Source organism: Ursus arctos, unplaced genomic scaffold, assembly GCF_023065955.2.
Source record: "Ursus arctos isolate Adak ecotype North America unplaced genomic scaffold, UrsArc2.0 scaffold_14, whole genome shotgun sequence".
Classification (NCBI taxonomy): domain Eukaryota; kingdom Metazoa; phylum Chordata; class Mammalia; order Carnivora; family Ursidae; genus Ursus; species Ursus arctos.
In genome coordinates, this window is record NW_026622808.1 from 69150817 (window position 1) to 69164868 (window position 14052).

At 60.5% G+C, this 14052-nt stretch overlaps 1 protein-coding gene and 1 long non-coding RNA gene across 2 annotated transcripts; one reads left to right on the top strand and one right to left on the bottom strand.

The window, feature by feature from the left end:
• Window positions 1-2658: 2658 nt before the first annotated feature.
• LOC113257253 (histone H1.10) lies at window positions 2659-4200 on the bottom strand. Its single transcript, XM_026501481.4, has one exon. It carries the CDS (start codon window positions 3811-3813, stop codon window positions 3172-3174), a length of 642 nt encoding a protein of 213 aa, XP_026357266.1. The 5' UTR covers window positions 3814-4200; the 3' UTR covers window positions 2659-3171.
• Window positions 4201-4415: 215 nt separating this feature from the next.
• Window positions 4416-13524, top strand: LOC125283756 (uncharacterized). The gene is made up of 2 exons (XR_007191741.2): window positions 4416-5264; window positions 7568-13524. It is a non-coding gene; the product is annotated as an uncharacterized LOC125283756 (long non-coding RNA).
• Window positions 13525-14052: the final 528 nt, after the last annotated feature.

The following is a 14052-nucleotide window of genomic DNA, read 5'->3' on the forward strand; positions in this document are numbered from 1 at the left end:
GGCCTGTGGGTAGACAGTGGGACACTGGGAAAGCCCTTTCAGAAGAATAATTTAAAGGAATGACAAGGTCCAGGATGTGAGCACGGGAGGGTAAAGTGAGTCAAAGGAATGAGAGACCAGATTGCAAGTGACAAAAGCCAATTCAAATGAGCCAGCGTAAAAAGCAATGTGGCAGTCAGGTCTAAACTATCTTCAGGCATGGCTGGATCCAGAGGCCCTGTTAATGTCCTCAGGTGTCTGTCTCTCCGTTTCGTGGTTCCAACTTTCTGTCTTGGCTCCTTTTTCAGATGGGCTCTCCGGGTGTATTGACAAAGATGGCTACTGACAACTCTGGCCCCCTGTCCCTACCGGGGGAGAGGGTGCCTCTTTCTCAGTAGCTCCAGGAAGAGTCCCAGGATTGACTCTCATTGAACTCACTGAGGTCAAGACCTATATCTGATCCAATGGTTGTGGCAAAGTGAACAACTGAACACTCATTGGCCAGGTCTTCAGTCACATGAACATTCCTGGGAATGGAGAGTCAGATCTCCAGGGCCAGGTGGCTTGAGAGCAGGGTGGCTTGGGTCCCCAGAAAAAATATGACCGTGTTCTTTATTATCAGAAGAGTGAGAGGCCTGCCCCATAGAGGGCTGGTCCACAGGAGCGCCAGTGCTCCTGGAACAGGCAGGTCTCAAGATGGAGAAGACAGCCAGCCAGGGCCCCAAGTGTGCAAGGAATGGAGAGGGGGACAGGAGAGAGATGGGGGCAGCAGCATCAAAGCTCCAGACTGTATGAGCGACAAAGGGTGGATTTGGGTGGGAAATAGGGAAAGGCAGCGTGGAATACAAGGGACCTGAAGCGCACTTTGGGGTTACGGTGCTCACGAGATGTCCGCAAGGGACAGATGGTCGGGGATGGGGGCCTCTGGTTAGGAGCGCTCAGAGGAAGAGATGACACTCCGTGTGATTTTTGCACAGAAGGTGTGGTGTCCATGTGCCCAGGGCCCCAGTAGCAGCCCTTCTCAACCCTCTTGCAACCTGAGTACCTCAGATTGCGATTTGGACAACTGGGGTGAGGGGTGAGCCTAAGTGGCATTTGGGCTTGGGTTTCTAATGTAGGGGCTGGGGATGGAATCTGAGGGATCACATTCAGCTGGTCAGGAGCACCATCCCCCAGAATCCCGGGTAGGCTGAAGCCTCTCCTGGCTTCTAGCTGCTGATGGCCTATTAGCTGGCCTGCAGGCAGTGTGGGACAGGAGCTGGGCTGGCACCATGGCTCTGCAACAGGGCACTGGGCACCCCTCCCCCCCAATGCTGCAGAATGGAGGAAACTGTTACTAACCAGCAAGTGGCCAGGACATGGGCTGGCAGGGTGGGTGGACATGTCAGCCCCTGTCTCCTGGACGCACATGGTTGCCCAGAACCAGAAAAGTAGCAGCCAAGGCTAGCATCCCATTTCCTCTTTTGCCCCAATGACAGGGCCCCCTACTGCCATCAGTCACAGGGCTCCATACTGGGGGGAGGGGCGGTTCATCCTGTTCTCAAACCTTCTGCCTAGACAGCAAGGATGGGCAGAGGGACCTGGCTGTGACTTGGTCTTCTCCACTGGCAGGGACGCTTGGGCAGGGCGGGAGCCTGTGCTGGTTTTGCCCACCACTCCGTCCTCCCTCACAGCCCAGCCCAGGACAAGGTAGGGAAGACTCATGCTGGCACTGGGGCCCGCAGTTCCCAGAGGCAGGAGGCAGCGGGCAGCAGGGAGACCCAGCAAGATTTTAAAAAACTGAAAGAGCACATGGAGTGGCCACTTACCCTGTGGGGAAGGGTTTGCCCTGTGACCCCACTGTGTGCGCTGGGGGAGGGTAGTGCCTGCCAGGCCTGGGTCAGGGATACCAGCAAGCCAGGGGAGGGGGCTTCTCCAGTGATGCTCCCTCCCCTCCCCCACTGCCCTTCCCCCCACCACCTGCAGCCTCTAACACAGAGATGATCTGCATCTGTCGCCCACCGCTAGCCCAGGCTTACCCAGCTTGGTACATGTACATACCCACTGTTCTAGAATATTCCCTAGCTTCCCCCTGCCCCAGAGCCTTCCTTTTGCAGGGTTGTCTTCAACCCGTCATGGGCTCAACTGGTCTTAAGTACAACTATCACATATACTGGACATCAGGGCTGAGATCATTCTTCCCAACTTGTCCAGTAACCCTCTGGTCCCGTGTGCACTCCAGATCAGCCAACAAGCTGAGGATCAATGCCTTCCTCAGGCCACACCTCGGGCTGTGCTCAGTGAGCCAGAGCCCAAGGCCTCCACATTTCCAATATCCTCGTCGCATCAACACAAAGTCTCCGTGAATTCAGACTAACTCTGCAAAGGCCCAGCCTGGTGTGACCTTGTACCTGCTGAGGGGCCCTGACCAGCAAACCCCGAAAAGCCAGGGCTGTCCCCTCCCCCCCACCCTTAGCGGGGGCCCGACCAGCCGATCTCCAGCATCTTTCCACCCCCGCTCACAGGAGATCGTCCCTTGAGGATCCCTCCGGGATCAGCCAGCCGCCCCCTCTCTCTCCCCCACAGTTACCGCCCCGTGCGGAGTACTCCAGGCTCCAGGCCTACCTCGCTAACATCCGGGGAGCCCAGGACCCTTGGGACCCCATCCAACCCAAGCCGCGCGCCGACAGCGCCCATCCCTACTCCACTCGGAAGAAAACGAGAGCGGTTCAAAGGTTTAAACAATTTATTGTGCCCCCAAAAGGCCGGCGGGATGAAGGGAAGGCCGCGCGGCCCGCGCCCCGAGCGATTGTTTGTCGCGCACCCAAAGGCGGAGGGTGGAGAGTGGGGAAGGGCGGCGCGGCCGCCGGGTCCTCGCGCACCAGGGCCCGGCCACCCCGAGGCCCCCGCCCGGGCAGGCAGGCGCGGCCGCGGCCATTGGCGCCTAGGGGCCGGTAACCATGGCGACGGCCGTTGCCAAGGGCGAGAGCCAATAGGGGCGTCGCCAGGCCGTTTCAAAAATCTAAAGCAAAAACAACAAAAAAAAGCTACGGCGGCGGGGGAGGGGAAACGGTGAGGGGATGGAGCGGGCCCGGGGCCCGCCGTGCGGCTCAGAGCAGGGGCGGCGGCGGCCCGGCCGGACAACCGTACAAAACCTACATACACTTGGGGTAGAAAAACCGAACGCCGGGAACACCCGGCAGGCCGGCGCGCTCACTTGCGGCCCTTGGGCACCTTGGGGACGCTGGGCTTGGCCGCCTTCTTCACCTTCTTGCCCCCGGCGGCCGCCGCCTTCTTAGCCTTGCTGCCTTTGTCCTTCTTGGAGGCGGCGCCCTTCTTGTGCGAGCGCTTCTCGGGCTTCTGGCCCTTGGCCGGCTTCTTGTCCGCGCGCCGGGAGCCGGCCGCGCCCGGGGCCGCCTTCTTGGCCTTGTGCGCGGTGGGCGCCGGGGCGGTGGCGGCCGCCGTGGCTCCGCGCCGCTCGCCGCCGCCCTCCAGCTTCTTGCGGTTGAGCTTGAACGAGCCGTTGGCGCCGGTGCCCTTCACCTGCAGGAGCGTGTCGTTCTGCACCAGCGCCTTGATGGAATACTTGAGGTAGGTGCGACCGTTCTGCTGATCGAACCACGCCACCTTCTTGGCCTCCGTGTAGATCTTGGCCAGCGACGAGCCGTTGCGCTCGCCCAGCCTGCGGATGGTCTCCACCACCAGCTGGCTGTACTTGCCCGGCTGGTTCTTCTTCTTGTTGTTCTTTTTCTTCTTAGACGGGGACAGCGCCGCCGAGCCGCCAGCCTTGGCCGCCTTCTTGGCCGCCCCCTCGGCGGTCGTCAGCGGCAGGGCCTCCTCGAGCTCCACAGACATGGTGGCGAGCGGGTTGGTGGCGGGCGGGGCGCGAAAGCCCGGGGGCCGCGCCGGGAAGAGGAAGGCGAGGGGCCGAGGGGGCGCCGGGGGACTGGGGGCGCGCGGCGGCTCCAGGCGGGAGCGGCCGCGGCCGGGCCTGGGGCCGGGCGGCAGGGCTGGGGCGGGGGCCGGGCCGGCCGGAGCGGGGGGTCCCGGGCCGGGGCCGGAGCTGGAGCCGAAGCTGGAACCGGAGCGGAGGGGGGTGTCGGGGCGGAGGGGGCCGGAGCCGGGACCCAGCCAAAGCGGGGAAATCGGTCAAGTGAGCGCCGCGGCTGTCGCTACCGCTGCCGTCGCCGAAGCTCGCTGGGCGTGCGCGCTGCGCTCTGGCGAGGAGGGCGCTCCGCTCCGCTTTTATAGCTCCATGGCGGACCACGTTGAGAACAACAACAGCCTGGTCTGGAGCCAGCGCCAACTTGTGCTTCTTGGAGCCCCTTCCTCGGCCGCTGGCTTCCCGGCCCGCGCCTCCCGGGCGCCACCGAGACCATGGCCGAGCGCCCCGGACAGGGCCCGAGGCTGCGGCGCAGCAGAGAGGCGGCCTGCGCCCGGGAAGGGCTCGGTAAAGGGGAACGGAGGGGTGCACCCTATGCTGCGGGAGCGCGAGAGGAGGGGGGCACCCGGTTTGGGGGCGAATAGCGCGGGCCCCGGGGGAGGCCGAGCGGCCCGGGGCTTTGCGGCCGGCAGCCAAGAGTGCGCCACGGCCACCCAAGCCCTGAGAGCGGGCAGGGGGCCCCTGGCCTGCCCGCGGGACGAGCTTTAATTTGTCCGAACTAACACAGGGCACGCCCTCACGTGGTCGGCTGGGGCAATGTGAAGTGTGCTAGGACATCTTCGAGGGGGGTCTCCGCCCGAGTCCAAGGGGACGGCGGCTGGAGGCGCCCTCCAGCTGCGCGCCCGGGGTCTTGTTTTGCCTCACCGGCCTGGGCACCGCCCGGGAGGAAGTGGGGGACGACCGCAGGTGTCTCTGCGGACATTTCCTTACCACCCCCCAACTGGCGCTGATGCTCCAAGTGCCCCATTTTGTGGTGCGCAAGTAGCCGCCACCGTCCGCCCCAAAGCCAAATGGCGGTTCCACGGTGCAGCTGGTGGAGCGAGTGTCGGGCAGCGACCCCCGAAGGAGTTCTCAGACGGGATGGGGGAGGGGAGGTGCTGCAGCCCTCCCCCTCCCCCTGTCCTGCGGGAAGGGGGGTGAAAAGCGGGTCCTGGAGACTGCTCTCCCAGCTCCCTCTCTCCTGGTACCAGGCAAAGTCCTCCGCGGCGGCCTGTGCGAGTCTGGCAGCTCTGAGCTAGTTGGGGTGCAGCATAACTGGTGCCGAGGAGGCGCTGAACAGTCTTTCTCGAAGCCAAAAAAGCCTCTACTTGGGGAAGCTGAGACCATGGGGAGACACGTCGGGAGGAGAGCTGATCCCTTTGGGGTAAGTGATTTTAGGCTCGAACATGGGGGGGTGGATGGGACGGGTTGCAGGGTGGAGAGAGCTGGAGGCCGTGAAGTCCGGGAAGGGGGTGTGGGGGGGCGTTCTAGGCTTTCTACCCCCAAGAGGCCCCTGTCCGCTTGCATCCTTTTCCCAGAGCAGGCACAAGACCCCATTTGCCCCTCAGACAAACTAGTGAATAAGGCCCAGGAGAGAAGGAAATCGAGGCTGGGAATGGTGAGACCGGGGTGGATTTTTTGGGAGGGGGTGTCAGTGGCATTGAGCCAGAGAAGGGCTTCGTCCCTCAGGGCAGTGAGTACAGCCTATAGGAGAAGGAAGATAAGTCCAGGTCCCTGCCAAGACGGGCTTGGCCTTCTTGGCCGTCTCCCAGGAAGGAGGACCCCTTCCCCCCACCCCAGTGAACTGTGTGTCAAGCCAGGAAAACCTTGCTGGCCTAAGACCTCAGCCAAGGTGAGGAGAGACCATCAGCAATCTCCTAGCGGAGACTGGGGTGGGTTTCTGAAAGTGCCACTGGCTGAGCCCCGGGGGCAGCTGGGGAGCAGAAAGGTGTTGCAGAGACCGCGTGGCTTGAGCAAAAACCACAGTTTCCGGAAATGGGAAGCATGTGCAGCCTGGGCGATGCGGAGGATGTAGTGCGGTGAGAGAAGCAGTAAGATGGGGTCGCTGCAGCCGCCGAGGACTTTCTATTCAGGAGCAGAAGCCATCTGAGACGGAGTAGAGGGCACCCCAGGGAGGTGGGTATGGCGGCCCTAGCATGGTGGACCAGGGTGCGCGGAGCTGGGGTGGGAACAGGACCCCGGGAAGAGAGCTGGCCCCAGGAGACCAACTGGAGGGGGAGGCAGCCAGGTGACTGGCCCGGAGGGGCTTGAGCTTGGTCTCTGAAAGGTCAGAGCAAGAGCAGAGGGTGATGCCCCTGGTGGCACCCCAGCATGGGCAGCAAGGGCACCCTCAGACTGGTATTTGCCCAGCCATCCCGGAGAGAAGGTCGCTGGAAATGTGAATCTGGAGCTGGTTGCAGCAGCAGGCTGGGTCAGGGGTGTCTTCCCAGGGTCATTGTGCAGGGAAGAGGAGGATGTGGAAATGGTAGGAAAGGGAGGGGTGCTCCATGCGAGACAGAGGAAGAACGGTCAGAGAGGAAGGAGGGAACCAGGTGTGGCTGCTGTCATGGAAGCTAAGGAGGAGAGAGTTTCAAGAAAGAAGGGCTGGTCTGTGACAATGCGGCCCATTCAGAAAGTGGATCGATCCGTCCGCAGAGTGGACAGGGTCAGCAGAGCTGGAGAGACTGACAGGCTTCTAGCTTCCGAGACCCTCTGGCTGGAATCTGCCTGTTTTGCCCAGTGTTTTAAAAACAAAACAACTAAATTAGGTCCAGGATTGAAAAATCAGGTGATTTCAGATAAAAATGTGTCCAGATTTCAGCTTTCCTTTAAGAAAAAAATCTGAAGATTCACCGTGGTTGGGGGCAGAAGAAACAGGGCCTGAGGGAACTGTTACCCCTCTAAACGGGCCAGACTCCCAGCACCTGGTCAGTTTGGGGAGTGTGGCCACTGTGGGGCAGATGGAAGGTTCTCCAGCCCCGGGGGAGGCCTAGCTGTGATTGGAGAGGAGAAGGGACCAATGGAGGGAGTGGACACATGAGGCAGGGCAGTGTGATCAGGCCGCTGGAGGACGCAGAAGACAGGGCTCAGAGTCCACACCAGCCCGGTGGGCTCCTTGGCCTGCTGGTGGAGCAGGCGCTTTTGTTGGGGGGAGGGGGTCGCTGCCTGTGGACCTGTGAAGCAGGGCTCCAGGAGACGAATTCTAGGGCCTTGGGAACTGGCAGAGACTAAGTGGCTTCATCCCACTGGCCTCGTTTTACCGATAAGGACACAGGCTTGGGGGACGGAGGATAGTGGCTTTGTCTAGTTAGCCAGGATTCTAGGCCTGGAGTCCTGCCAGCCTTCAGGGATGCTTCTCAAACCCCACACTCCCAGACAGCCCCCCACCCCCCGTCACTTCTCTAAGGAAACGTAGGTGGGGAAGTCCTCAAGTAACGAAGAAAAATGATGGAATTTGGAGAAAGAAACATCTGGAAGTGGCCAGGGCCTAGCAGAGACGACCCCCTCCCGCATCAGCCCCAGGCCAGGCCAGTCTTGGAGTTTCGCTGGGGGCAGAATCAGGGTGGGTAGGTGGGTCCTCTCTCCTTAGGTGAGCTCCTCCTCCAGTCCTGGGGCTCCAAACACCATCCACACACCGATGACACCCCGTTTATGTCATCCTTCATTCCTGTCTCTCTTGACGGACAGACTGGCCGCCAGCCGCCTGCCGCTAGCTCCACTGGGATGTCCAAGCACGTCTCTCTCCGGGTGACAGCTAAAACAGAACTCTGTCTTCTCTTGCAAACCTGGTCCTCCCCGAGGGTTCATAGACAGTTGTAGCCCCGAAGCACAGACTTGGCCCCAATTTCTTTTCTCCTCTACCCTCTCATTGAACCTATCGATTCTGGTCACATCTATTCCCAAAACGGGGTCCTCCCCAAGGCCCCGAGATCTCCACCCTTCCCCTCTGGGTCCTCCAAGCCTCTCCACGCAGCAGCAGATGGAGCGGCTAACACGGAAGTCCGATCTCCTGTATCCCCACCCCCCCCACCCTCCCCCCCCACCCCCCCCACCCCCGCCAAAGGGCCTCGGGCAGCTTCTCATCAGACTTAGGATGAGTCTGCACTCAGCCACACCGGCCCTTTTGTTCCTCACACAGACGTGGCTGGGGGGGGGGGTGGCCCTCAGGGCCTTTGCACTTGCTGTGTGGCTGACAGCAGTTACTCCTATCTCAATCCTCGAGATCCTCTCCAGGGTAGCTGCCTAGCCAGCCAGGCCGAATACCTCTGGAGAATTCCTGTATCACATCACCCTGCTTGATTTTCTGCATAGCACTTATCATCATCTGACCCTAACTGGTCTATTTACGTGTGTACTGGGCGTCTGTAAGAACAGAGTTGGGTCTGCCTTGCTCCCCGCCGGACCCCAGGGCTGGGCACACCCCCTGCCCAGTTGCTGCCCTTGCTCACTGCCGTCCGCCCCCTGAAGACAGCACTGGCTTGCCTGCAGCTGCCGCACCAGGAAGGTGGGCTGGGGGTCAGGAGTTCCTGGTTGGGCTTGGAGCCCGGCACTCCCACAAACTTCGCGTGTGACCCACCGCTGCCCCCACACTACTGTGCCCTCAGTTCCCCAGTTTGTGAAAGGGGGTCGGCTGTGTGCAGGACCCTCCAGCTTTGGCAACCTGAGTCTGGACTTCTGAACTGAGATGTCCTCAGGAGAAGGGAGGACCGGCAAGGATACAGCCTTTCTGGAGAACGAGAAGCAAAACAAAGAAATCCTGCCTGGTGTCAGGCAGAAGGTGGCAAGTCTCAGTCTATGATGCCGAACCCTGGGCTCTGGGAAGGCTCCTGTGTTTCTGTCAGCCTCAGTGTTACCATCTGTAAAAGGGGTATCCCCTGTAGAGCCCAAGCGGGGGGGGGGGCACCTCCACCTGGGAGGGTTTCAGAAGGCCTGGGTGGGAGTCCCCAGCCTCAGGGACAGGATTCAGAGGCCCTGCCACTTGACGGCCCCTCCCCAGGAAAGGCCCTGTTGGCTGTTCCCTGCTGAGGGTAACAGTTGAGGGCCAAAGAGTCTGTCTCCCCAAAACATGTTTTAAACCGAGAGGTTGGCTCCATCCTAGGCCTGGACTGGGAAGGAGGGTGGCAGAGCCCAGTTTGGAATTTAAAACATAAATAGAGAGGCATTAAGTACTTTTCAGCATTTAAGGGGAGACAAAGGGAAATTCTCCAGGCGAGACTGTGGGGAAGGTTGCCTTTAAGATGCAAATGTGTATTGTGAAGCCCTGAATGGGGACGTTGTTCGGGGGCCCTGGCCCCTCGCCCCCTGTGGCTGGGCAGTGGGCTCAGAGGGGCCGGTGGGTCGGAAGATCCCGGGAGAAGCGGCCAGAGATCAAAGGAGTGGACTTGTCGATGCTGAGGCTGAAAGGGTGCGATACGTGGGGACCAAGAGAGCTTGGAGTTCCCGGAGGCCTCGCTTGGAGGGAGCCTGCTGGCCCCTCCAACCCGGTAGGGTCCCAAAGGAGGAGCTGGGCCCCAGCTCTGCAGGGAGAATGGGACAGGCCAGGGGGCTGGTTCCTAAGTGCAGACGGCCCATGCTTAGGGCACCAGCAAAACAGGAGCCCCACAAAGGGTTCTGATAGGATACGCGTTGTTTTAAGAATGGAGGTAAGTGGTGCTCATTAGGGAAGAAGCCAGACCTTGTGGGACCTCTCACAGCGTTAAATGCTGTGTTCATTCTGAATTGCATTAGAGGAGAAGGGATGGGAGGCCCGCGTGCACATGTCTGCATGGGCCTCGAGGGAGGGCTCCACCCCAGGGACCTGGGGACCATGGGTGTCAAGTAAGAATCCCCAACCTAGAGATAAGGCCCACAGAGGTGATAAGAGTTGAGGATGATGGGAGATTTGAACCTGTTTGCAGAATTGAGCCACCTCCCGTCTGTCCATTTTCCAAGAGCCCTGAAGGCTGCTGGACCGAGCAGACAGCAGGTGCAGGAGAAAAGGGAGGTGGGGGCCCCGGGCCCTGCTGTAAGTCACCTGCCTTTCCCCAGGCCTTGTTTCCCCCCATTTCTTTAAAAGCCCATTAGTTTTTAATCAGTAAAATTATTCGTGGTCCAAAACCCAACAGTGCAGAAGGATGCGAAGTGAAAACAAAGCCCCAGCCCCTCAGCCCCGCTCCCCGATCCCGCAGGGCGGGCGCAGGGGTGCCTCTTGCTCTGTTAAGCCGGAGGGCCGGTCAGCACATCCGGCCGTAGCGTGTTCTCCGGAACAGCTGCGGAGCAGCCCCCAGCGTGTGCCCGGCTTTAGTTAGCCAGCCCCGTTGATGGGTGTGCCCCGCTCTTCCAGTGCTTCCACGACTCTCGTCACTAGCCCAGAAATATCGACGGAGTCATCCTGTAATTGGGATTTCTCTGTCAAAGAGAATTGTTAACTTTTGGTGACCTGTGGCCAGGTTGTCCTCAGAGCCTGCCCCTCCCCCCGCGCCCCCCATTTCCTCCTCTGCTGCCCAGTGTTCCCCGCCTGGGGCCTGTTTCCATGAACCAAGGGGGGAGCACTCAGACCTCAGGATTCGTTTTTCTTTCTTTTCGTGTTTTGGAACCCCCAGCTCGTGTATGTGTGCTCTCCCCTGGGCCCCCATCTCAGGGGCTGCCATCACTCCTTAGGGCCACCCCCAATGCCCCCTGCTATGGGCTGTGGCCGAGTCTAGCGGTCTGCCTTCTGCCAGCTTTTCTAACTTCGTATCCCATTCTTCATCCCTGTCAGAGGCCTCAGCCGCCCGCCTGTCTGCCTGGCCGCCCTGGGCTCTGTGGTTCACCAGAGCCCCGACTCCTCCTCCCTGAGGGTCCCGGGGCTTGGAAGTGGGGTCTCTGCCCAGCCCTCCAGCCCGTGTGGGGCACAGGGCCTCAGGCGCTCCGAGCTCGGACGCGGGCTGAGGGTTGGAAAGAGGGAATGAGCGGCGGAAGCCGGCAAACGGCTTCTCCAGGCCGCGCCCCTGAGGAGCTGTGCCCACCGGGCTCACCCTTGGGTGGGGACCTAGGACAGCGGCTCAGAGGGGCTGGGCTGCCAGCGGCAGGGAGGCGAGGCCGGGGTGAGGGGAGGGTAGCTCCCAGCCCGAAGCCTTCAGGGGCATTCCTTTCCTTGGGGGGCAGAGGTGTCCCGGCACAGTCCTAGGGCTCCCCCTGGCCCAGGCCAGCTGACAGGCTCCGAGGGGGAGCACTGGCCAGGCTGGGGCTCTGGGACCCCGCAGCCTTGCCTCTGCCCCTGTGGGAAGTGCCGGCTCTGAAGGGAGCCTGCCCCGCAGGGCTTGGCTTCCTGAGGCGGTTGGTGCCAGAACGGTCTCCTGGCCTCAGACCTGTGGTAGAGCTTGACAGCTCTTCTCCAGAATCCTCTGTCTGAGGCCCGCGGAGCTGGGACAGGATGGAAAACCCGTTCTGGGAGGGGGCTCCGGACCACCAGGACAAAACCTGACAGAGAAACCACCTTTCTAGGTCTTACTGCGCCATTAGCCCGGGGGGGGGGGGGCTGCTTTGGCCTCGGCAGCAGCGAGATCCCTGTTGGCGGGGGTGCAGGCGAGGGAATCTCAGCTTTATCTCCCTTTCCTACAAGCAGTCTCAGTTTGTGGACCAACTTTCTTCCTGGGGAAGAACTGAGAGCAGCCTGCGGCCCCCTGCTCAACAGATGGAGCCCGGGTCCCACGCTTGCCAGGAATCGAACGTTCCCCGGGCGGTTGCATGTGGCTGGCTGGTGTATTTCCACCTCCACTGTCCAGATGAGGAAACTGAGGCTTCGGAGAGGTTAGGTAATGTCCCTGATGATATACGGCCAGGGAAAGATGGCAAAGAATTTGCTGTTTACCCCATTGCAAGTAGCCCCCCTCTGCCACCTCCAGACAGTCTCATACTTTGCTTTTATACCACTTATCACTTTCGGAGATTATCCTGTCTTGTGCCTGTCATCCCCACAAGAGCAGGGACCCTGTCTAACTCACTGCTGCATAGGGCCTGGCACATAGTAGGCCCTCAATAAATATTTGTTGAATGAATGAGATGGGATTCAAACCCAGGTCCGGCTGGGAGGCTTGTGCTTCCTGTCACAGCAGCAACCCTACACGGGTCACAACTCAAAAGTGTGTGTGTACTGGGCCTGCTAGGCCGCCTGGCAGAGCGGGCAGGGACTCCACAGGGTTGTGACACCTTTGAAAACCCTAGTGGAAAGCCTACCGTGATCTTTGCAAGGCTCACAGAGTTTTATTTCATAGTTATTTGCTTGTCCAATTTGGGGATCCTGAAGTGGTCAAGAATGAATTAACAGATGCCCTGGAAGTTTCTGCCCGAGATGAGGCGCAACCTCAACGTAGACTCTGCTCCCTAACTGCCATTATCTGAGGGGGGCCCTGAAGAGTGGGGACATTATGGCTCACCGGGCCACTTCCGACAGCCACCTGCCACCCGGCTCTGCCACGGCCTCCTCTTCCCCCAAGTTCAACCCGAGCTTGTTGCTGTCCTGCTTGGACCTGCCAGCAGCCCCCGCCAGGCCCTGCAGCTTTCAGGCCCTGCTGACCTCTTCGACTTTATCTCCCAGCGCTCCGGCCCTCCCTGCAGGCCCCCTCTCCACCGGGCACACCCTGTGCACGGACACCCTGCCAGGCATGCTGCTGCCCGGCCCCCCTTCCAGACCACCCCCCTCTTGTCCGCACTAGCTCCCTCAATCCTGTCATTCTGATTCCTTTTCTCATAAGGTTCCTCCAGCTACGTGAGCTTTTGCTTGCTTCCTATCTGTCGCTCTGCCTCCAAGACCTTGTCTTGCGTAGCATCGAATGATGAAAATCTGGAAACGAATCTAACTCCTGGCCCTAGTCAGTTTCGGAAATATATTTGGGGAAGGGAAGAAAAGCCCAGCCAAATCAATGCCTAATCTGGAGCCTGACATAGCTCTTAGAGAATGGGTTCCTTTCCTTTACTCCCCTCTCATCAAGTGATCTTTCTTGAAAGAGGTGGCTTTTGAGGAATGCTTTGGGACCGTGAAGGGATTGAACGGGAGGATCCTTAGCCCACGTCTTGTAGTCCCATCTGCCCTGCACCCCGCCCCTCAGCCCCCCGTTTTACATGAAGAAGCTGCGGTCCAGAGAAGAGACAGGGCCCGTTCGGGCCATTTGGATCATACTCCAGGTCTAATTCCCAGTCCAGTGCTCTTGCCCCACCTGACCCCCTCGTCTGTCCAGTTGAGAAAGCCTCCAAGTGGGTCTCCCTGTTGCCAGATCTTCACAGAGGCCAGGTTTTCCCCAAGCCCCCATCGGATCCTTCCCACCCCCGCTGAAACACTTGGGCAGCTTCCGTTCCTACCCTGGCTCCCCTTCGCTGCTGGCCTCAGACAGCCAAGCCACACACCACAGCAGTGCCTTTGTGCTGCTATTCCTTCACCCAGCAGACTTGCACGGCCTTTGTCCCTTTGTGCCTATCAAGTTAATGTCTTCAGGGAAGCCCTCCCTAAACACCCCATCGGAAGTAGGGTAACCCCCCGCCCCCCACATCTTTCACAAATCACTGTTCCGTGTTTTCCTTCATAGTGCTTATCACTCCTTGGCGAGTCTGTGCTGGCACACAATAGATGCTCAATAAACATTTGTTTGAATAAATGCAATAAAAAGGGCCCTCACGGGGTACAGAGATTTGGCCTGGTCTTTTCTGCCCCAAGTATTAAACTAGGCGTCTGGAGAGCCCGGGGGTGGTGGTGGAGGCGAAGACGGCCTCGTCCCCCCAGCCCACATAACTGTCAGGACTAACGAGAGGCGGCTGCACGTGCAAGGGCCGCGACGGCTGCGGGCGTGTGCGGGGCATCCGGACTCCCTGTGCACGGCCCGCCGCCCCAGGACGGGTGGCTTGCGGGGCATGTGGGCGGGACGGGCACGCCCGCTGTGGCCTGAGGGCGGCGTGGGATCTGGGGAGCGGGAAAGTCCTCCTCCATGCCACGGCTCTCTGGGAGCAGAACGAAGAGGGTTCCCGGGAAAGACGTTCGGGGCTGGCTCCCGCGCTCCCGACCCTTCTCTACTCGGGGAAGCGGCGCGGAGCGCCCGGCCTGGGCGGGTTGAGCTGCCTCGGTCAGGGCCTCGCCAGAGCGGGAGTGGAGTAGCTCCCTGCGGCCCCTCCGTTTCACGGGTGCCCCGGGCACTCGGGGGGCGCCCTTCCTTCCCGCCCCC

Bases quoted from the DNA above. Each gene is read 5' to 3' on its own strand.
- LOC113257253 (XM_026501481.4), bottom strand. From the start codon at position 3,813: ATGTCTGTGGAGCTCGAGGAGGCCCTGCCGCTGACGACCGCCGAGGGG.